At 36.6% G+C, this 23,853-nt stretch overlaps 1 protein-coding gene across 1 annotated transcript in view; it reads left to right on the top strand.

The window, feature by feature from the left end:
* The window catches only part of LOC308690933 (carboxyl-terminal PDZ ligand of neuronal nitric oxide synthase protein), a 51,855-nt gene that overhangs the window by 19,942 nt on the left and 8,060 nt on the right, over positions 1-23,853 (top strand). The window contains exons 3-10 of the mRNA XM_081365723.1: positions 5,851-5,943; positions 6,052-6,110; positions 6,222-6,330; positions 6,618-6,771; positions 6,954-7,099; positions 14,082-14,237; positions 15,668-15,833; positions 18,057-18,312. Of these exons, the coding sequence (XP_081221849.1) occupies positions 5,851-5,943; positions 6,052-6,110; positions 6,222-6,330; positions 6,618-6,771; positions 6,954-7,099; positions 14,082-14,237; positions 15,668-15,833; positions 18,057-18,312 (1,139 nt within the window). The remainder of the gene's footprint in view (positions 1-5,850; positions 5,944-6,051; positions 6,111-6,221; positions 6,331-6,617; positions 6,772-6,953; positions 7,100-14,081; positions 14,238-15,667; positions 15,834-18,056; positions 18,313-23,853) is intronic.

Here is a 23,853-nt window from a genome sequence, read left to right as displayed (position 1 = left end):
AGACAGGATTATAGAAGACGTCTGGATTCAGCTCTTAATCCTGAATTTGAAGTCTGACCCCCTTGGTTTGGGGGGGATTTATTTAGTTTTATTTTATTTATTTATTTTCTGCTGCATTCAGCTGCAGCTTTTAACTTAGCATGGAGAACAATGGCTATGCAGTATATCTTAAATATTTCAATGCACTTTGCACTTGAGCAATAAGATTAAAATTTCATTCTTGCAGACTCATTTTGTCCTGTAAGGAATGCTGACACAAAATGTGAATTATAAAAAAAAGTAGTCATTTTAGTTCGATTTTGACATCTTGACTTTTTGCACAAATGTAGCAAAAGTGGAGCAATTTAAGTGAGATGTTGTCACGAGGCAAGCAAATCTTCAAAGTGTTGGGTCATAAATACAGTAATGCTCACTGCTACATGTGCTGAAGACATGCATAAAGACTCTTTAAGCCGAGATTTGCCACTTCCTCAAAGGTGTAAGGCTAGCCTATTATGCATCGGAGTGGGTGTTATATAAGCTTGTTTTTTAATACTTCTAAAGATGCTAAATTATTGCTTGTAGCTCAGATCATTTCTCACAATCTAATTGTGGTTCAGGACTACAGACAAATACAATTTTTTTTTAAAGTTACAAATAAACCACCATGATCTTTAGTCTTCTTCTTTAAGCTCTTATTTACTCATTTATTGAATTGCCAAAAGTTAAGACATGTTTTACAAAACTGGATAAAATGCAAAATACTTGTACTGGATTAAAAAATTCAATAATATATAATGTATTCAAATAATTGTGCACATGTTGTATATTGCATATTGCTTCACATGCTACTATTTAAAAAACAATGTGCAGTATGAAGTATACACTGTGTAGTATGTAATAATCAGCAGTGTCACAGTAGTATTTCATTCTCCAGATGTCACAATCAGAGACATTTATATTTTGGAAAAATAAAATCAATAATTTTGGGGATTACCACATCACATAATCCAGCAAGGATAGAGGTCCTTGTTGAGATCTTGAGACTTGCATTCCTATGCATTCTATCTCACATAAACACACGGGAAGGGTGCATTAATATTTAATGTGGCCTTTGGATACTGACAACTACTGCTAATTATACAGAAGGTCACGTAACACCAGTCAGGAGCGGTTTCAAGACACGACAGGTTAAAGTGGTATCCAAGGACTAAAGAAACTGCAAAGGAAAAAGCAAGTGTTAAATAGCATAACATACATTTATTTATTTTTGTTTTTATTTATTTGTTCTTTTTGACTCTGTTTAGAGTGATATGAATGAGAATCCCTGAAGGCTGAATGATCAATTGGTGAGCATTTGACAAGTAGCCTTATTGTGTGTTCACTATTGGCCATGTCTTGTCCCTTGACCTTTTTTCCTTTCGCTTTTATTTTGTTTGGTCTTGAGCTGTCCTTGGTCTTAAATGGCTGCATGCATACTAAGTAATGTGCATCTCTGGTCAGAGGGCATTCATTTCAATGCTCTTGAAGTTCTGGCCGCAGTATTACATCTTTAGAAAGCCGTAGTGTAGTCTAAAAATGTTTTCCTAGTTAAATCATTAATATACAATCAAATCAATATCTTAACTTGACTGAAATAAGCAATATATTAACTAAAGGAAATATCAACTGCAAGGCAGCAAAAGAATAGTGTTTAGCCTAGATAAGCTCAGACTTGAAACTTTGTACAGTGTAAAAGTGATAAATTGTTAAACATATGCAAAGACGACAAGACCAATCACAATTTAGTATGCAAATGTAAGACCAATCATACACTGTTTTTTTAAACTGACTCTGTTTACGTGCACCCTTGGCAATACAGTGATTAATCCCATGTAAACACAATGCTTTGTGTTTATCAAATTGATACAATTAAGCTCATAATCATAGTAAAATATGTGCCATATGGCAATTTTAATTGCAGTAAAGAGGCATGTCAACACTTTAATTGCATCTATTCCACTCACCAAAGTACGCATGTGCTTGTGATGTACACACAGATTAATTTAGATACTTTTTTTATTCTTTTAATATGCAGATCCATTGCGGCATTGATAGTGTTGCAATTGAAACGCATACATTTTAGACACAAACCACTCTGACGTCACAGGTTTCTCTTCGAAATTACAGTTATGGTGTGAGCGCAGCATAAGCTTGTTGTTTTGGTTCAGGAGAAACTGTAAAAAGTGGATTCTGTTTCAGTTGTGTGATCGGTGACTGAGCATGAAACGCGCTGATGACGTGTGTATGGAAGTAAAATAATGACAAATGTTTTTGAAACAAAAAAGCTTGTTGAATTGCACTACTTGAAAAAATATTAATTGCATTAACCCTGCCTGCATTTTTATGCATTGTATTTTTAGGGCTTGCATTTTTATGGGCTGAAATTCAACATGGTTGTATATTTAAGCTGTGAATATTTCAGATTTCACTTCCAAAATGTTCAATCTGTTTAAAAATACAACCGAATATTTTACAAATTTTACAAATTCGCTTCCACAAATTCAGTGGTTCAAATTCGACAGAAAATTCGACATTTGACATTCGGGGTCGGGGACATTTGACATCCGTTCCCGGATGTCAAATGTCGAATTTTCTGTCAAATTTGAACCACTGAATATAATAACGTGATTATTTCCAATAATCAGAGTAAGGACTTAATAGCAGTAAGATGTTTACATGACACAATCACAAGCAAAACTCTTCACTCCCTTTTACATGCAATTCTCATTATTCTGATTATTCACTAAGAATTGTGTTTATTTTTTAATAAAATATATATTCAAAGGATAATTTATATTTATTACTTTTCAAATTATACGTAGGAATTTGTTATTTAGAATTCAAGGAGCACAGTAAATGTGAATGTACCTTAAGAATCTCCCATTGACTCTTGAATCCCTTGAATTCATTCTAAATAACAAATTCCTACGTATAATTTGAAAAGTAATAAATTCTCCTTTGAATATATATTTTATTTTTACTAACCATGCATAAACTCATATTATCATAGCACATTTTGTACAGAATACGTATTCAGACTTTAGCCATTAAAATGTTATAAGTAGCACACTAAGCCACAAATGCATGTTGTCACAGAAAAGGCAGCATCAACCACTTCGCCGAAACAACTTATTCTGGTTAAGTAGAGTACCGTCTGAATAACATTTTAAAGTACAAAAACAAAAGGCGGAAATTAGCTACTACAGTATGTTTGAATGGATTTGTAGCTAAATGTATTGCTGTAATAAAGCAAATGTGTATTTCCCAAGCGGCAACATTCTAATTGAAAAATGAAGCCTTCCCGGATGTGCGAAAAACTGCAATACATCGAAAATCCGCTAGGGGCAGGTCCCAAAAGGGAGCAAATGTCCATAGACCACCATGTTAAAATGTCCGTTTTCACAGCATAAATTCATGTTTTTACAGGTTGGTCCCATGGACTTTTATTGTATTTTTCGATAGGTTCCGAGTGCCTGACAACTGTGAGGGGGGTGAATTTTTTTCTAACTCGTTAGTTTAGACCGTATTTAGATATAAAATGTATGACAAATAAGGGCGTGGTTAACTTTGATTGACAGCTTGATTGACAGCTGATAACGAGCATAGGCTGCGCCGAGTGGAATTCCTGAAATTTGACGTCTCGGCCATGATCTGACACAACACATCATACCACCTCTGTATCCTTTCTGAACATTTGGATTTTCCAAGATGGCGCCACCCATACCCCCCATAAACGGCCTCAAAACCGTTCTTCAGAAAGTCTATGGGTGACGTCACAGACGCTTTGTCCATATTTTTTACAGTCTATGGTATTTCCTCATTGAAGAGATGCTATAGCCCAAAGCAATTTACAAACAGAGTGATTTAACACGAGTGGCCTAAGTGAAAATAAGCATCTCTTCTAGTTCTAATAGGGAGCCATGAAGCTGATTAACTCTGACAAGGTAGTTTAAAGTTTTAGCTACTTCAACACACTCAGGCTCTTCAGCAAGACTAAAGGTTTGTAACCTGCACACGTGGACAGACCTGTCATGTCCTTTTCCTGTAGTGCATCTCATACAGTCTTCATGCTTCCACCATTGGTCCTTGTTTTCCTCTAGTCTTCAAAAGATGGACAGATCAGCATAATGTTTCTGCGGATGAGTAGCTCTCTCGGTTCAGTCTAGGACTTGACTTCAATAATGAATACTATGTCTTTCAGCAGAAATGATTCATGCACCAAGTTTTAAAGAACCCAAAGACTAAAAATGTGCCAATGTGAATCATTCAGACTGAAGACATTTGGAATTAGAAATAGAATAGAAAACTCAAGGGTGTATCCCCCACCTTAAAGGGGAATGGCGTTGCAAGCGAGACACCGAGCCAGCCTTCCTGCACATTACCTGTTTGTACCTAACACATGGGAAGAAACCGGCTCCACCTGGAGATTGTAGAATCCCGCGAGGGTATTAGGTGGTGCTTTCTCTCCAGCAAAAGAGATCTCCTCTCGATTGCAAGCACTTTTAGAATCAGGAAATGCTCTTTGTAAGACGATTGGCAGAGAGTGATCGCTGTACGCAACCACTCGGCTCCAAAGCAAAAATTTGAATGAGTGGATGCGTGCCGCCATCTTATATACCCTTATGTACGGGGGAGTGGCTTGGCATGCAAATTCCACTTGCCAATTCTATTGGTTGTTTTTCTACAACTCAGAGGTGATTGGGGCTCCCAAGTGAGACCCCAGTTTTCAGTCTTCGACATTTACAACGGGCTTTATTTCCTTTTTAAAACCCTGTAGGTCTGGAAGTTGACAGTAAAGATTTTGAAAGGCCATGAGCTCTGTTTCAAACTCTAATCTACATATGATCTATGGAACCTCATAAATGACTTACTTGAAACACCAGCAACGAATAGGCAACAACACTCTTAATTGTCACTCATGCACATTACACAAATAACTATCCTTGCGTAAAGTGGACAAGAGATGGTAATAATGCTCAGAGCTGATTCCAGTAGTTTGGTGTTGACACATCAGCTCCATGCTCTAATAAGCAAAACATAAATACACAAATATATGCATTTCTCTTGACTAGTCTGTTATCTTGAATCTATTTTTTTTTCTCACAAAACTCTTTGCAGTGCATTCTTGGAACATACATTACATTATAAAATACAAGGGCATTATAAAATGTATGAGTTAGTAAAAAAGTAATAAATGCACTACTGTTGGGTCAATTTATTTATTTATTTTAAAGAAATTAAAACTTTTATTCACTAAGAACTCATTCAATTGATCAAAAGTGACAGTAAATTAATGTTACAAATTATTCTGTTTAAATGCTGTTTTTGAAATTTAAAAAATCTATATTTTGCAGGACATCATGTTACACTGAAGACTGAAGAAATAGCTGCTGAAAATTCTGCTTTGCCGTTAGAGGAATAAATAACATTTTAAAACATTAAAATATAATTTTTTAAAATTGTAATAATATTTCACTTATAAATTGCAATAATATTTCTGCTCTTAAAAAAGTTGTTGTTTATGATAAATATTTATCATAAGTATTTACTTTTAATAATTTTATATACTTACTTTTAATTAGGGGCAGGAATGATTGTTGATTCCTCTATGTTCATAACTAAGGTAGCGGTTTATGTGCTAATTGTAAATAGCTGATTTAAAATTGGTCCCAGGACTTCAGTCTGCATCTTAGAGTGTGACAAATGGATGTTAATTGCAAATTTATTTATTTTTTATGGAAAACATTAGAAAAGGTGATTGTGTCCTGTGTTTGATTTTTAAAAAAGTATCTCTATGCATTTAAATTACTCAGTTTTTTTCCTTTGCAGTACGAGTTCAAGGCAAAAAGCGTGAAGAAGAAGAAAGTGAGCATAGGGGTTTCTGTAGACGGGGTCAAAGTGGTGCTGCGCAAGAAACCCAAGGCATGTGTCATCAGAATGTGAATATCCTTATTCTGTATAACTACAGTCCTAGAAATTAGGAGTTTATATTGCATAACAAGACCCTAACACACTTGTTTTGACCTCCAGAGGAAAGAGTGGACATGGGATGAGAGCAAGATGCTGGTTATGCACGACCCCATATACAGGTGAGAAAATATTTCATATACACAGAAAATGTAACAAAATAAATTGTATTTCAACTGTATGTATTAATGTTTAGCCTGTTTTATTCTCTTTTCTCCTCTTTTTCCTTTAAGGATCTTCTATGTATCCCATGATTCTCAGGATCTGAAGATTTTCAGCTACATTGCTCGTGATGGATCCAGCAACTTGTTTAGATGCAATGTGTTCAAGTCCAAAAAGAAGGTAGTCTCCTTTCACATAGAAAGAAAAGAACTGTAGTAGTACAGAATGAACTAACACAAAGTTAATTATATGATCAAATCAAGAAAAGCGTGTCAAAAACCTATCCTGCAATATGGTGACCAAAATATTAAGAAAAGAAAACTATATAAAAATATATATTTTATAAATATTTTTGGTCAGTGTATTTTAGGATTATACAGTATATAAGGTATATACTGTATATCTTGTACATATAAGATTCTCTAAATGTCTCTAAATCTCAATTTTTCACCTCTCTCCCCTCTCAGAGTCAGGCCATGCGGATAGTGCGGACGGTCGGTCAGGCGTTTGAGGTGTGCCATAAGCTGAGTCTGCAGCACGCTGAGCAGAATTCAGATGAGCAGCCAGACGGCCCTGCAGACGGCCAAAGCGATCAGTCTGGAGAAGAGCCCAGCCCTGAAGGTGAGACCATGCCATAACATCAGAGCATTCATTCCTTAAAACACGTCATCATAGAATAAATCAAAGCTGTGGAGCTGCGAGTACAGCATTTGGGTGATATTTTTCATGTGATGTTTAAACGTGCCAATCATTGTTGTATAACTAGTTTCATCATATTCTTAAAATGCTGCTGTTGTTTACAGGTCGTCAGCTGACAGGGATGGAACAGGGAATGGATGATGTCACTGGAATGGAGTCTCATTCCCCAAAGCTCAGTGAGCAGGCTATGGATGACATTCTTCAGAGCCTGTCAGAGCTCAACATGGTGAAACCTGGACAAACCCATCAGGTGAGATCGATCTGGAGTATGAGCATGACTGAGTGTTTTAGCAGAAGAGAAGCCCTTGCATCATTCCTCCCCACAGACGTCTTTTGAGTATCGCTCGTCAGCTGGAAATAATGGCTGTTTATAAATAAAGAGGAAACCCCTTTCACCTCCTCTCTCTTCTGTTTTTTACCCCTTTGTCTCAACCTTGTTCCTCCTTCAGGGTATTCAGTTAAACTGTTATGATGCCCCAGGCCTGCATACTATTTTCAAAATCTTCATCTGACTTTAACCACTTATCACTGTCTGAACTGGAAACAATATCTCATTGAGACAGGGATTTCATGTGCTGGATTGTCATATCCTAACAAACCATGCATCAATGGAAAGCTTATTTATTCAGCTGTCGGATTATGTATACATCTCAATTTAAAAAAAAATTGACCCATGTGACTGGTTTTGTGGTAATTTATTCCTGTGACGGCAAAGCTGATTTTTCAACAGCCATTACTCCAGTATTCAGTCCCATAATCCTTCAGAAATCAATATGCTGATTTGGTGCTCAAGAAACATTTATTTTTATTATTAATGTTGAAAACAGCTGTGCTGCTTAATATTTTTTGTGGAAACCACAATACTTTTTTCATAAATCTTTGATGAAGGCATCATTGCTGATTAAAAGTGTTAATTTCTTTCAAACAAAAACTTTTTATTTTTAAAGTAAATGAAAGCAAAACCAACATTAAAGGGGGGGTGAAATGCTATTTCATGCATACTGAGTTTTTTTACACTGTTAAATAGTTGGATTCCCATGCATGGACAAAGTTTAAAAAATAAAGTTGTACGTTTGATGGAGTATTTCTGTGGCAAAAATACTCCTTCTGGTTTGTCACAAGTTTCGGAAAGGTTTTTTTTTTTTTTTTTTATCTTTATTATATCATTACGATACAAGTTTCGGAAAGTTTTTTTCGAGTATGGGCATGTGTGACGTCAGATGGGGCGGAATTTCCTTATACGGGTCCTAAGGGCACTTCTCCTGGAAGGGCGCGTGCGCACCCGTAGACCAGAGCGAGAGAGCGAAAGCAGTACGCCCATCAAAGCGCTGTGCTCGGCTTTAGGGAAGTATTTGCCGGATTTGCAGATCGTATAATGCTTAAGGATGGAGCAGTCCCAACGATAAAGGTTCACGGTCGTGCGTTGGAACCGCAGGCGGTGAGTAAAACTGCTTCAAATGTCTGTGTGTTGTTAGCTATCGGCGCGCAAGCACAGCAAGTAAACAGTGAACAGCGCTCGTGATTCTTTAGCTCCGCCCACACGGCACGCCTCCAGACGCTCGTTTTTTTCCGGAAAGACTCGGTACAGCCTATCTTTCTTTTATAAATATAATAAAACTAAAGACTTTTTGGAGATATGAAGGATGCAATACTACTCTATAGGTACTCAAGATTAACATGAGATTGACTGAAACTGAGTGTTTAACACCCCCCCCTTTAATTAAAGGCATTTAAACACACATTTAAACAAATTATTACAATAAATATTAACATGATGTATAATTATTTAGATTTTTTTTTACTTAAAATAATATATTGTTGTTATTATTATTATTTTTTATTAATTCGTTCTTGTTTTTGTTTTGGTTTTTTTTTTGGGGGGGGGGGGTATTTTTTTTATTTTATTTTACTGACCATTCAAGATGATTTTACTGCAAGTCCTGTTTAGAAGTTCATACAGTAAATTATAGGAGAGGAGAGAGCCATAAGGATTATTTAAATAATGTCAAAGTTATGTATTAAACAAAGTCAAACTTAATATGGTTTGATGTTTAATATCTCTCTGCCGTTCCTTACAGAAATTCCCAGTGCAGATGGGTTGAAAGCAGATAATGCATTCATTCATTTTACATGTATTAATTTAGCAGCAGTCCATTCATAATGCATTCATGTGTTCGTTGTCTAGCAAACATCAAAGATCCAGTGGTGTTCCATTAGCTTTGTAGCTGACATTCAAGACAAATGGATCTACTGGAGGATAAATGAAGACAGAATGGGAACATTCATAGTTGTAGCTTCTTTTCTTTCTTTTTTTATGTAGTTGCTAACTGGTATGACTTGGCCATCCTGCTCATGGAAGATATGCCTCTGTGCACAATGGAGATAAGTGACATTAAAAGACTGTTTCATACTGGAAGTGTTTCTTACTTTAGCAGACGTGCTACTACCTCCATCCTCTGCCTCTCTTCCCTCTCATATACCCCTGATATTAAACCTCCAGCTCCTTCTAGTGGTTAACATTGGATGTTGCACAGAAAGAGTAATTGTGTTGTTTCCTTTACTGCTTTTAGATTGAATTATGAAGTGTCATGTTTGGTATATAACATATAAAGGTTTGTGTAAGGGTAATGTTCAGGGGTGAGAAAGCAGAGAGTGTTTTGATGTTCAGATCCCTAGAGCCATCTCTGTCTCAGTCCTCTTATGACAGACAGAGTAAAGCTACTTAGAGAAAATTACTTTCTCTCTCTCTCTCTCTCTCTCTCTCTCTCTCTCTCTCTCTCTCTCTCTCTCTCTCTCTCTGTGTGTGTGTGTGTTTAAATGTGGTTATTTGTAGAGCCCGACCGATATATCGGCAGGCCGATATTATCGGCCGATATTAGGCATTTTCAAAACTATCGGTATCGGCATTTATAACGGCCGATAAATTAATATTTCAAAAATAAAATAAAAACGGACGAAACACCCTTCAACCATGTTATGAGTGTTGCAATTGTATAGTTTGTCCACCAGAGGGCACTCTACACCGTCCCTGTTGGCAACACTCGTGTATAACGCGCCACACATTCAGCAACCTGTTGATCCAGCCAGAGTCGGGCAGAGAGAACCGCGAGTGAGATCAGCGGTGAAGTGTGTTCATGGTGAGTTGGTAACGACTCACGAGACATACATTGTTTGAATAACAATTAAAAGAACATCCCTATCAGTTCTCTTAACTCAAATAAGGATGACAAAATTCGTGACTCATGTCCAGTTTTGCTGCGGTTAAATAAGCCGAGAGTGAAGCGGAACAACGCGACGTAGGCTTTATTCACATAAAATGTTAACACTGCAGTTCACAAAAGTTCATAATGTGCATGTGCTTTAATGCTTTGTCGGTTAAACATTTAATTTTAAATGCTGATGCGCTGTTCTAACGTGTGCGTTTCTCAGCGCGTACATGTGAAGCTCACATGCACTAAAAGCCTTTCTAACTTAGTCCAGTATCCAGGCGCTGGTACTAGAAACTTTCTAGTACCAGCGCCTGGATACTGGACTAAGTTATCTTTCGAGTATTATTGTGCTAATACTGTTAAATACACACAAGATTTACATAAACAATGTCGGTTGTCCGCTTGTCAAATGCGTGTACATTAGACGTGTCGTGCTCAGCTCTTAAAGAGACAGTAGCAATTGTAAACACATTGCCGCTTGTCCTTAAAGGGATAGTTCACCCAATAATAAAAATGATCTCATTATTTACAGGCACTCTAATGTTATTCCAACTGTATTAATTTCCTTCTAATATTTTTCTAATATTAATAGTTTGAAGAATGTGGGTAACCAAACAGTAGCTGGTCCCCATTGACTTCCAAAGGAGAAAAATATACTATGGAAGTCACTGGGTACATCAACTGTTTGGTTACCCACATTCATCCAAATAACTTATTTTCAACAGAAGAAAAAAACAACTTGAGAGAGTAAATTATGACAATTTGAATTTGTTGTCAATTTGAATGTGAAATTGTTGTTTTTGTTCAAAGGACTAAACGTTTAGTCTTAAAAAAATCTTAAGTTTGTATTTTTATACATTTTATTTATCAGAACTTTAATATATTTTGATGTTCCTCTGTTCTGTTGTGACAATACAAGAAACAAGTTTCTTTTTAAAATGCATTATCATATTATTTTAGTTAAAACTCATAAATAACAACTACAAATAACTAATGTTAGGGAAATTTGTTAATGTTTTGTTGCGCGTTTCTGAAAAAATATATATATATATCGTCCGATATATCGGAATATCGGATTTTAAAACCAACAAATATTTGTACCGGTATCAGCCTTCAAAATCCTTTATCAGTCGGGCTCTAGTACCCATCAAAAGTTTGTACACACCAATTGTAAAGTGTGTCCAAACTTACTGTACTATAATACACATAAATAATATTGCTACTGTATTATAATATACACATAAATAATATCGGCCGATATATCGGTATCTGGCTTTTTTTATCGGTATCGGCATCGGCGCCCAAAAATCCATATCGGTCGGGCTCTAGTTATTTGTAAATGTTCTTCTTTTTATGAATGCACTTCAGTTGACCCTTTACTCTGCTCTCTTTTTGCATGACTAAGACAGACAATGACCAGGCAACTCTGACATCATTAAAGGGTTAGTTCACCCAAAAATGAAAATTATGTCATTAATGACTCACCCTCATGTCGTTCCAAGCCCGTAAGACCTCCGTTCATCTTCGGAACACAGTTTAAGATATTTTAGATTTAGTCCGAGAGCTTTCTGTTCCTCCATTGAAAGTCAATGGACGGCATACTGTCCATGTCCAGAAAGGCAATACAGACATCATCGAAGTAGTCCATGTGACATCAGTGGCTCAATCTTAAGTTTATCAAGCGACGAGAATACTTTTTGTGCGCAAAAAGTAAACAAAAATAACGACTTTATTCCACTATTCATTTCCTTCTCTCTGGGCCTCGAGTGAGTTCACGTAGTGTTTTTGCGTAGCGCGTCTGTGTTTCACGTCACCATGCATCACACATGACCAGCGTCGGCCAATAGTGAGCCTACGTGTGATGTACAACATAGACGCGCTGCGCAAAAACACTATGTGAAATAGCTCGAGGCCCAGAGAGAAGGAAATGAATAGTGGAATAAAGTCGTTATTTTTGTTTACTTTTTGTGCACAAAAAGTATTCTCGTCGCTTGATAAACTTAAGATTGAGCCACTGATGTCACATGGACTACTTCGATGATGTCTGTATTGCCTTTCTGGACATGGACAGTATGCCGTCCATTGACTTTCAATAGAGGAACAGAAAGCTCTCGGACTAAATCTAAAATATCTTAAACTGTGTTCTGAAGATGAACGGAGGTCTTATGGGCTTGGAACGACATGAGGGTGAGTCATTAATGACATAATTTTCATTTTTGGGTGAACTAACCCTTTAAACACTAACCGTGACTATTAAAGGGATAGTTCACTTTGAAATTAATTTTTGGTATGTTTTAGCTTACCTCAAGGGCATCCAAGATGTAGGTGTCTTTTTTTCCGCAGTAGTTTCAATTTTGATATTTTTAGGTCAAACCGTTCTTGTCTGTCAGTCATATAATGCAGGTCTATGGTCACTGTCTCAAAACACATGCACAGAGTCCAAATTAAAACAATTCCCCGTCGTCCAAATTAAACAATTCCCCATCGTAAGTACACATTGATGGCCTAAGACACGAAACGAGCGGTTTGTGTGAGAAAACGAACAGTATTTATATCGTTTTTACCTCTTATACGCAGCCATGTCCGAGTGATCTGATCTGACGTGTGCGCAGACTGGTGCATAGATATATAAACGCTAGATGTCGCCTTGTCTACGGCAGTTCATTGGAACGAATGTCTTTAAGGCGACATCTAGTGTATATATCTATGCACCAGTCTGCGTACACGTCAGATCAGATCACTCGGACATGGCTGCGTATAAGAGGTAAAAACGATATAAATACTGTTCGTTTTCTCACACAAACTGCTCGTTTCGTGTCTTAGGCCATCAATGTGTACTTACGATGGGGAATTGTTTAATTTGGACGACGGGGAATTGTTTTAATTTGGACTCTGTGCTTGTGTTTTGAGACCGTGACCATAGACCTGCATTATATGACTGACAGACAAGAACGGTTTGACCTAAAAATATCAAAATTGAAACTACTGCGGAAAAAAAGACACCTACATCTTGGATGCCCTTGAGGTAAGCTAAAACATACCAAAAATTAATTTCAAAGTGAACTATCCCTTTAACATGCAATATTACAATTTCTAAAATGGACAAAACCAAAATGTTGTAAATAAATACATAAAACTTAACCAAAATCTCTCTATATTTTCTTCAATAAAAAACGAGCAGGACAATATTATTTACTGTTGTTAAGAAGCCTCCACAAGCTTTCATGCTTGGGGTTGCCAGATGTCAAGAGTTTAAATCTCCTAATCAGAGCTTTTGTCTTAAATATATACACTAGGAATTTCAATGTTTTAGCTTTTGAGAGAAGCTTGAGTTTTACCAGTTTACATAATGTAGAGAATGTTAATTTATATGACAGTATTCTCTGTCAGGAAACGAGATGAGTAAATGAGTAAAATAAACCATGCAAATGAGTTGACATTGTTTTGATTTGTGCCAATAGGTGAAAGTGCAATAATTCTGATGAAATGACAACAAATGTTAAATGACAACAATTATAATCAGTAATCAAGATTACAATATTGAGCAAAAATATTGTGATTATCACTTTAACCATTATGCAGGATAATTAAAATATGACTTAGAAGAATAAAAAGAATAGCAGTCTACATCACAACAATAACAATAATGCCACAGAGAAACGATATTGTTGGAATCACTTTCAAACGATTTTTCCAGCTAATGAAGAACGATGACAGCCAATCAGAATCCATCCTGCTTTAAAGAGCTCGAGCATTTAAAGCGGCAGATGACAAAACTGGAATTAACAGAACGATATCGTCCACTGGTGTGGACGCATATATATATATATATATATATATATATATATATATATATATATATATATATATATATATATACATATACATACAGTATATTTAACTTAGACTTTAAAAATAGCTGCAAAAGGTCATGTTTCTCAGGAAAAAAAAATGTTTTAGGAAGCAAATAGTGATAACTTTTTTTTTCTCTTCTCTCTCTTATGCTCATTTTCCCTCTTTCAGTCTTTACAAGACCTGGAGGGTGTCTCTCTATACACGCTATCCCCCAGCAGCCCTTGCTCTCCTACTCTCACACCTTTGGCCAGCCATCACCACCTGCAGTTACTCCAACAACAGCTTTTACAGCAGCAACAACAAACTCAGATCGCCGTAGCACAGGTAAGATGTTGCTTCTACCCTTTCCTGACACTAGAAGGGGCTACAACTCCATAGAAAATGCAGCAGTTGATTTCATATTTTCAGGCATTTTCACAATCATTTGCTCGCCACTCAGAAAACAGATTTTTCTCTGTTGAAATGATTTCTGATAGCCTTTGTTTAAAAGCTCTCACATACTATATAAGCCCAAATCATTCATCATATAGAGGAAGCAAAGATAAATATAGAGGAGACAGAACACAATGCTGATATGGGCAATCACCAGGCTTCTGCCACTTCATTAATTCGCCTGTTCATTTACTGGGTCCTTTTTGTCATTCTGTCTCCGACTAATGATATTTGTTCTCATTTGGGATACTGTATAAGGTTCAGATGATGTTATAGTTATAATGTCCTGTGTGAGAGAGAGGAAGCTGATGTGCTCTCAGCTCCGATTCAGCACAGTCATGCTACTGCATAGCAATAGCTTAGAAAAGGAGATTGATGTGCATTCACCGCCCACCCAGAGAAAAATTATATTGCTCAGAGGTTGCTCTTTCTCATTGGACTTAATAGTTTTTAGTTTTTTTTAAGTATTAACCTTTTCTCAGATGTTTCTTCTAAAATTCTTTAGAAAATGTCTTAACAAGTGAGACTACAGTAAATGAATGTTGATAGCAGTTTGTTTTTAAATATTTGAAGTTTGCGAAAAACCAAGATATTTTAAATCATATTTCGTATTTTAATTAATTCCCTTCACAAATGCTGCATGAGGGAATGTCTGGAAGTGTGATGTCTAGACCTGGAAAAGTCGTGAAAATTAATCAAATCATAAATAATTTTATTATTTTTTTTTATTATAAATATAGAAACAAATGTAGGCCTATATAATTGTTTTCTTGCTAAAACAAAAAGTGTAAAAAAATGTAAAACTTGTATTACTATCTTATTTAATTACTTGATTATATTGTCACAATTAGTTTCTGTAAATAAAAGTTTTAAAATGAGCAGCTTTGTCATTATAGCGGACATATCAGAAATATCTTCAAATATTGTCATTGACAATAGTGATAGACCTTGAAGGCAAAACGTTTTAAGAGATCTTCTCCTTTCTGTGGGCTGATCCTCCCAAACTTCTGCACAAATGATGAAGTCAACAAAATAAAGGTCTCTTTCATTATGCAGCAAACCACTTTAGATTCTTTAAAAATGTATTGATTGATAGTGTTTAGTTGATTAAAAGTTTGATATCTGTCATTGCTTCTGATACACACACACACACACACACAACACAAGTTAGAGAATCAACTCTATAGGACTTTGATTACCTGATCTAAGATTCGTTTCACTCACCATAATCCTCAGATCATATCCTACTTGTAAGTCATCATATCTTTCAGTAAGACTGGTGTGATTCCTTATAGTCTTGACTGAGCGTGTCCCTGTTATAGGTGCAACTCCTAAAGGATCAGCTGGCCGCGGAGACGTCTGCCCGCATGGAGGCGCAGGCCAGAACTCACCAGCTGCTGCTGCAGAACCGAGACTTACTGCAACATACATCCCTGCTGGTGAAACACCTCAGCCAACTGGAGGTCAGAGTCAGTGGAGCCACACAGAGTAAGACTCACAACACTACCCATAATCCTGAGAGGAGTCACTCCCATAATGCCCTGCAAATGATCGAAGAAAATTAGTCTTGCTACACAAATGAAATATTTGAATATTTTTCAATAAAAAAAAATATATTGTGTTTTAAATTGCTAATTATTTACTGATAGTTTATAGTTTTATATTGTATCATTGTTATGACTCTATCATTTGTAGTGCTTCATGAGAGGAGTAGTTTATTCAGTCAGTTACACTACCGTTTGGGTCAGTAATATAAAACAAAATTATTAAAATTAGCATTATATATTTTATTCAGCAAGGACATATTAAAGGAGAACTCCGGTCAATTTTAACATTGAGCTCATTTTTTTGTAAATTTGGAGTGCTGTCAATACAGAGAACAACGACAAAAATCGGTGTTGCCTACACTGTGTTATCCTCTTTTTAAAATTTGCACCCTGTTGACTTCAATGGGGCAAGTTTTAAACCTGCTCTTAGCCTCTTAACATCCTTGATGTGTCATTACAAGTGCACAGCTAATGTGAGTGATTCCTTCAGAGTGATCACGGGTGTAATCGATTGTCGAGTTCACACGCGTAATCATAGGTAACTAAACCTATGCGTGTGAACTCGACAATCGATTACTATGGACTTCGACCGAAAACAGGAAGAAAATACAGGTATGTGCGCTGGCTGAAATAACATCATTTTTATTCATATCTTTCACATCTACTGCAGTCAGATTCACCCGTGATCACTCTGAAGGAATCACTCACATTAGCTGTGCACTTGTAATGACACATCAAGGATGTTAAGAGGCTAAAAGCAGGTTTAAATATTGCCCCATTGAAGTCAACAGGGTGCAAATTTTAAAAAGAGGATAACACGGTGTAGGCAACACCGATTTTTGTCGTTGTTCTCTGTACTGACAGCACTCCAAATTTACAAAAAAATGAGCTCAATGTTAAAATTGACCGGAGTTCTCCTTTAAATGGATTAAAAGTGACAGGAAATACATTTATAATTTATTTATTGCTGCCGAAATATTAGCTTTGCCATCATAGAGAAAAATATATATTTAAAAAATGATTATTTTAATATGTCAAATTATTACTGTATTTTTGATCAAAATTGAGTTGAAGGGAAGTGTATATTAATGAGAATTTAAATACATGATTTTTTTTTTTTTTTTGGATGATTTTTGAAAAATACGATTTTGCTTTCAGTTAAACATTATATTGTTGTGATTTATCTATGAGCTAGTTTGTTTGGTCTATAGCTAAGAACGTTTTATTTAAGATTTTTCTGCTAAGAAAATGAATGGGAAAAATACTTTCAGATCCCAGTCTGCTGAAAGAGTGGGTAGTCTATTGCACACCGTTACAGTGATAGACGCGCACACATTGTTTTTTGGCAGGCTGGGATATTATTGAGTTGGTTGGTGTACACTAATCTATTTCAGAGTTTAGTGCAGGAGTTTATTAGGTTTGATTCTTCAGCACTGGGCTACTTGCCGACTTTCACTCTGAGAGAGTGTGAGTGAGTGAGTGTGTGTGTGTGTGTGTGTGTGTGTGTGTGTGTGTGTGTGTGTGTGTGTGTGTGTGTGTGTGTGTGTGTGTGTGTGTGTGTGTGTGTGTGTGTGTGTGTGTGTGTACAGTATATAAGCTTATGCTTGGTGTGTGTGTGTGTGTGTGTGTGTGTGTGTGTGTGTGTGTGTGTGTGTGTGTGTGTGTGTGTGTGTGTGTGTGTGTGTGTGTGTGTGTGTGTGTGTGTTTGTACAGTATATAAGCTTATGCTTGGTGCAGTGGTGGTGTGGGTGTGTGTGTATGTGTGTGTTTGTACAGTATATAATATTATGCTTGGTGCAGGTGTGTGTGTGTGTGTGTGTGTGTGTGTGTGTGTGTGTGTGTGTGTGTGTGTGTGTGTGTGTGTGTGTGTGTGTGTGTGTGTGTGTGTGTGTGTGTGTGTTTGTACAGTATATAAGCTTATGCTTGGTGCAGTGGTGGTGGTGTACTGGCTGGTTGCTGTGACCTTTCATTTAGAGTTATTGAAATTTTCTGTCACCATTATGCCCTTGAGTGTCTGTATTAAAGGGCAACTGTCTCCCAATAGCTGAATTTTCAGTAATAAGCTTAATTTACATAACATGACATCCCCTATTGTTATTGACTGTTTCAGGTTGGATATTAAGACATTTACCTTATGCCCTAAATTTGAATCTCTCTCTTCTAGAAGAAGAATCAGTTTGGAGTAGTCTGCCCACTCGTTCTCTCTCTCTCAACCTGAAGAACCTCTACACTCCTCGCTCAGACCAGCCCGTCACCTCCACTCCAGCAGGACAGCCAGAAAACCCTCCCGTCTCCTTCCACGCTGAGTCCTACCTCAATCTGCTCAATCCAGCAAATGCAAGAAGTGATGCTGGAGTGGATGCAGCGAGAAAGGAAGTTGCTAAGCTAGAAACTCGGAATTCAACGGCACTTGATGAGAGGTGAAGACACATGACAGTAGCACTTAAATGGGACACACACATATGGATTTATTAGTTTTAATCTGGCATCTGGCATACAAAATGTTGCAACTATACAGTATATATATTTTGTTATATATATTATATATATATACTTTGTTGCAAAGTTTGAAGTTTTTGAAAGAAATTACTACTTTTATTCAGCAAGGATGCATTAAATTGATTAAAAGTGTCTGTAAAGACATTTATAATGTTACAAAGATTTTCTATTTCAAATAAATGCTGGCATTTTGAACTTTCTAAAACAAATTCAGACAAGGTTTCTAAAAAAATATTATCTGATAATAATAAAAAAGTAACTGTTTCTTGAGAAGCAAATCAGCATATTACAATGGTTTTGAAAGATCATGTGACTGAAGACTGAAGTATTGGCTTCTGAAAATTCAGCTTTGCATCACAGGAATAATTTACATTTTGAAATATATTTAAATAGATAAAATCCACAATATTACTGTTTTTACTTTTCAAATCGTGAGCATAGGAGATTTCTTTCAAAAGCACTAATCAATCTAGAAAAGGAATGTGACAAAGAAAGAGATCAGGAAGTGCAGAAAGGCAATGTTAGAGCACTTTTGATTGTGTTGAAAGTCAGACCAATTGCTCCTTTCCGATCTGTAATTTAAACATACCTAGGATCTGAAATTTGAGCTGCAACATCTGGACAAAATAATCACAAAGTGTGGCAGTTTGTGGAACAGAGTAGAGCAGCACCAAAACAAACCCAGAAATACAACAAAGTTAGTGAGATTCAGGCATTATGGGTCTCAGACTCGCCAAAATGTTACAAACGATTGAGCAGATGTTTATGTTTGTGAAAGTTTTGACCACATTTGGCTGGTGTTTGGGTTTTCTAAAACTAGTTCACATAATCCCACCTCCTCTCTGACCTCCTCCTTTCCTCTCTCTTCCCTCCTCACTCCATACACAGACAGCAGACTTGTTGGAATGGATATTGGTTGTGAGCAATGTAAACAAATCTAATGAAAGTGTATTAGAAGGCATAGAGCAATCTTTCCACTCTGACTTCTGGCAGACAGGTTTCCTTGAACTGTAATGGAAAATTTTGACCTTTGTTTGCATACTGCACATTCATTGCTCTCTGTGTGTGGTTAGCACCTATGGTAAACAGTTGTTGAGCTTTGCAGCACACATTTACACCTTCTCTATTGCTTTTGACTGCTAGTTAGAGATGTTTTGTTGCTTTACCTAGCTGTCTTGGTTAGTTGTTTGTTGTTTGTCTCAGATGGCTCTATCTTGTGTAGCAAAAGAGTGAAAGAGATATGTGTTTTTATGCGAATATATTATACGTATGTGCTTGCTTGTCGATTTGTGTGTGTCTATGTATTTAAGAGTACTGTATGTGTGCGTCTGTCTGGGAGAGTGATTTATTTCACAATTATCGGTGTCCCTGTGGGTAGCTGCAGTCTCTCGCACACAGAAAACATTTATTTTCACACTTTATTAGCGCAATTTAGAGCTTGCAGAACCCCCCACACACAAGCATACACACACCTACTGCTGACAACACTCACAGAGCCAGGGAAAGACTTAAAGGATTAGTTCACTCCAGAATTAAAATTTCCTGATAATTTACTCACCCCCACGTCATCCAAGATGTTCATGTCTTTCTTTCTTCAGTCGAAAAGAAATTAAGGTTTTTGAGGAAAACATTCCAGGATTCTCCATATAGTGGACTTCAATGGTTATCAACGGGTTGAAGGTCCAAATTGCAGTTTCAGTCCAGCTTCAAAGAGCTCTACACAATTCCAGCCGAGGAATAAGGGTCTTATCTAGCAAAAAGATCAGTCATATTCTAAAAAAAAATGAATAAAAATGTATATACTTTTTAACCACACAAAGTCTTGCACTAGCTCTTCGATGCGCGTCCACTACTTCACATGTTACTTAGTCACGTTGAAAGGTCACGTGTGATGTAGGCGGAAGCACCGACCCAGTGTTTACAATGCGAACATGTAAAGTCAAACGCCCTTTACAATAAAATGGTAAAACAACGATGGCAGACTGTTTTGAAGTTGGAGGAGAAAATAAGAGTACACAGACAAAGAACTTAGACACAAACACTGTTTACACGCGGCCTGGTAGCCTATCGGTTGTTGGTATCGGAGCATTTTTACGAGTACATTGAGCTCAGTATCGGCCCAATATTTTTTAATAAAAAAAAATATATGTAATATTATTTTATCAAATTAATTTCAGCAACATTAAAACATAAAAAAAAATAAAATAAATAATAATAATAGTTAAAAAACCAACCCCAAACTGTTGAATGATAATATATTATATTAAGACAGAGAGAGATGAATGGGTGACTTAAATATGCAGGGTGTTTCTTGACTATATACTGAAGTACAAATATAGTCAAGTTCATTTAACTTGCTGGACAGTATGCAGTCTATGAGTTGTATTTACAGTATACTCCCAAACTCTATATACTGCTATACTCTCAGTCACAAATAATGGTGTGTGTGTGTGTGTGTGTGTGTGTGTGTGTGTGTGTGTGTGTGTGTGTGTGTGTGTGTGTGTGTGTGTGTGTGTGTGTGTGTGTGTGTGCTTATAAATCATACAGAATTAGTTTTTTTGAAAATGTAAAAATGCAGAATGTCTCCTGTGATGGGTAGGTTTAGGGGTAGGGGCAGTGTAAGGGGATAGAATATACAGTTTGTACAGTATAAAAACCATTACGTCTATGGAGAGTCCTCACAAAGATAGTGCACCAGACATGTGTGTGTGTGTGTGTGTGTGTGTGTGTGTGTGTGTGTGTGTGTGTGTGTGTGTGTGTGTGTGTGTGTGTGTGTGTGTGTGTGTGTGTGTGTGCGCGCTGGAGCTCAGTGTGTGTCCAGCAGTGACTCCTCACTATGACTCATGATGGTTTTATGCACCTGCCCATCAATTGTTCATTTATCTATCACTCCTGTTGTTAATGTCAGCGTTAACTTCTCTGCTGGAGCTGGAATCTGTCCATCCCTTCAGTGCCAGTCATAAGTGCCATCTCTTTTATTTCTTTATTGCTTTGAAACTCCTTGCGATTTGCTCCCCTCTGTTCACGTCTGTGATGTTCTTTCATCCCTCTCTACATGTGCTGTTGCTTATTTATTATCTGCCTGTCCAGAAACTGTCTGCTGATTTTTTTTTTTACATGAATTCAGCTCTGTGGGTCACTGTGCACTAAGCCAGTTTTCATGGCCTTGTGATTTTGAGCTTGTTTGTGTGTCCATTTATTTGTTTGTGTTAATGTGAGGAGGGATGAATGCATGGATGGATTTAATGTCATGGATTAGCCTATCTGCAGTTGTATTGATCTTCTATAATCTCCTCTCGCTGCTTGATTATTGCTACTGAGACTCATCACAAGTGTGTGTGTGTGTGTGTGTGTGTGTGTGTGTGTGTGTGTGTGTGTGTGTGTGTGTGTGTGTGTGTGTGTGTGTGTGTGTGTGTGTGTGTGTGTGTGTGTGTGTGTGTGTGTGTGTGTGTGTGTGTGTGTGTGTGTGTGTGTGTGTGTGTGTGTGTGTGTGTGTGTGTGTGTTTACTTAAGGCTGGAATACACTACACGACTTTTGCTTCAGTTTTCAGCCTGGACCATGTTAGTTGGCGATACCCTTACGGAACAAAAATATATGGGAATATACTGAAAAATATATTTTTCAATATATGCATTGACCATGTATGGCTTTATATTATTAATACATATAAAATATTTGCTTCTGACTGTTAAAGGAGATCAAATGTTAAAATTAAGTTTAATTTAATGTGTTTTGCTCAATATTAATATAGGGGGGAAATCTGTTAGTGTTTTATGTTCTATTATTTTGAAGTTTAAAAGGATTGTGTTGGTATGTGTGAGTTTTTGGGGTTTCCATTGTGCTGAAGAGTAGAGCCTGTCGTCAGGTTGACGATTGGCCTAACACTATTCAGACTATAATTACTATATTTTAAAAGTAATGTCTGTGCACTCCTCAGCACAGTGATAGTCTCTTCACTCTCTTGGTAAATACTTCAGTACAGGCAGGTGTGCTTGTGCTTTTGTTAGTTAGCTTGAAAATATAAAACATATATAAATAATTAAAATGTACATAAATATATTACATTATATATTTCTCTACATATGTGTGTTTATGCTGCATGAGTAAATTTATCTGCAATATATTACACATGCAGTACCATATCTGATTTCATATACATCTATATATTATGAAGTGTATTACTGAATATAAAATTACATACATTATGGTATATTAGTAAATATATTGTCACATATTTTTCAATATATGAAAAGCGACAATTCCTTATGTATTATTCAATATATTATTAGGTATATGTTCAAATATACTCTTAAACCATTTAATATATTGATCATTCATGTATAGGGAAATATATTTTCTTTTCATAAGGGTAGTCAGAGCCAGTCTGCAGATTTTCGGCAGTCAGAGTTGACAGATCGCATAATGAATGAAGGGCAGACTGATATTTTAGCTTTAGACCAGGGGTCGGCAAGTAACTTTGGCCGCGGGCCAATATTTTTTTTAGCCAGTAGATGGCGGGCCAGCTACACGGAGTAGGCCTATGGATACAAATTAAATACTCTATTTAACTACTAAATAGTAAATAGAACTAATTAAAAACAGATTACAGCCATTTTAATAAAGGTGTGAATAGCAATCATGCCTCATTCGCTTACAGTCCAACTTTTGAACTTTATTCCTTTTTTTTATTATTATTTATTCGGGACACACACATACACACCTAAGGTTTAAGAAGGTCTGCGCGGGACCGTCCCGGTCCCACAAGGTTCTATTCAGCAACCGCTTAAAATACAGTCTGTGTTCACCCGCTTTATTTCCCGACCAGACGGGTCCGCAAAATTTTGATCTCGTTTCCAGAATCTCACATTCAAATGTCTCTAACAGAAAGAGATTAAGTAGCCTATAACAATTACAAATGCTATACAAAAATTGTGTTTGTGTCAATATAAATATTATTTTAACATTGTACTGTCAGCAGAGAAAAAAATGTCACAGAAAAAATTAATGAAATATAAATAACAAATTAAATAGGACAAAACCTATCACTCAAATTTCTAAGCAACATAAACGAAAATCATATTGCCCTACTGACGAATGAAGTAGGCTATTTTCTGCCAAACTATTTCAAACATCCTTGCAAAAAAAGAATGTTGTTGACTGACAATGGTTTCAGTAGCCTACCAAATAGCTCCTCAGAGCTGGTGTAGGCTACAGGTGGTCAGAATGAAGTGCGGATACGCTGTCAAAATGTCGGGAGTGGGCTATTGTCAGTCAGACCGCCCGCTCCGTCCAAAGTATAGGTAGGCTACACCAGAGTTCCGACTGCTACCGTCTTTATACTTTAAAATGTAATCCCGCGCCGCATGATTCAGTGAAATCGCCGCGCGGCTACGGCTTTTCTCAAGTTTCATTTTCGTTTTTCTTTTTTTATTTTAATTTGAAAAAACGATTGAACGAATGA

This window comes from Scardinius erythrophthalmus, assembly GCF_964197995.2.
Source record: "Scardinius erythrophthalmus genome assembly, chromosome: 5".
Classification (NCBI taxonomy): Eukaryota; Metazoa; Chordata; class Actinopteri; order Cypriniformes; family Leuciscidae; genus Scardinius; species Scardinius erythrophthalmus.
This window is presented reverse-complemented; position numbering and strand designations above follow the sequence as displayed.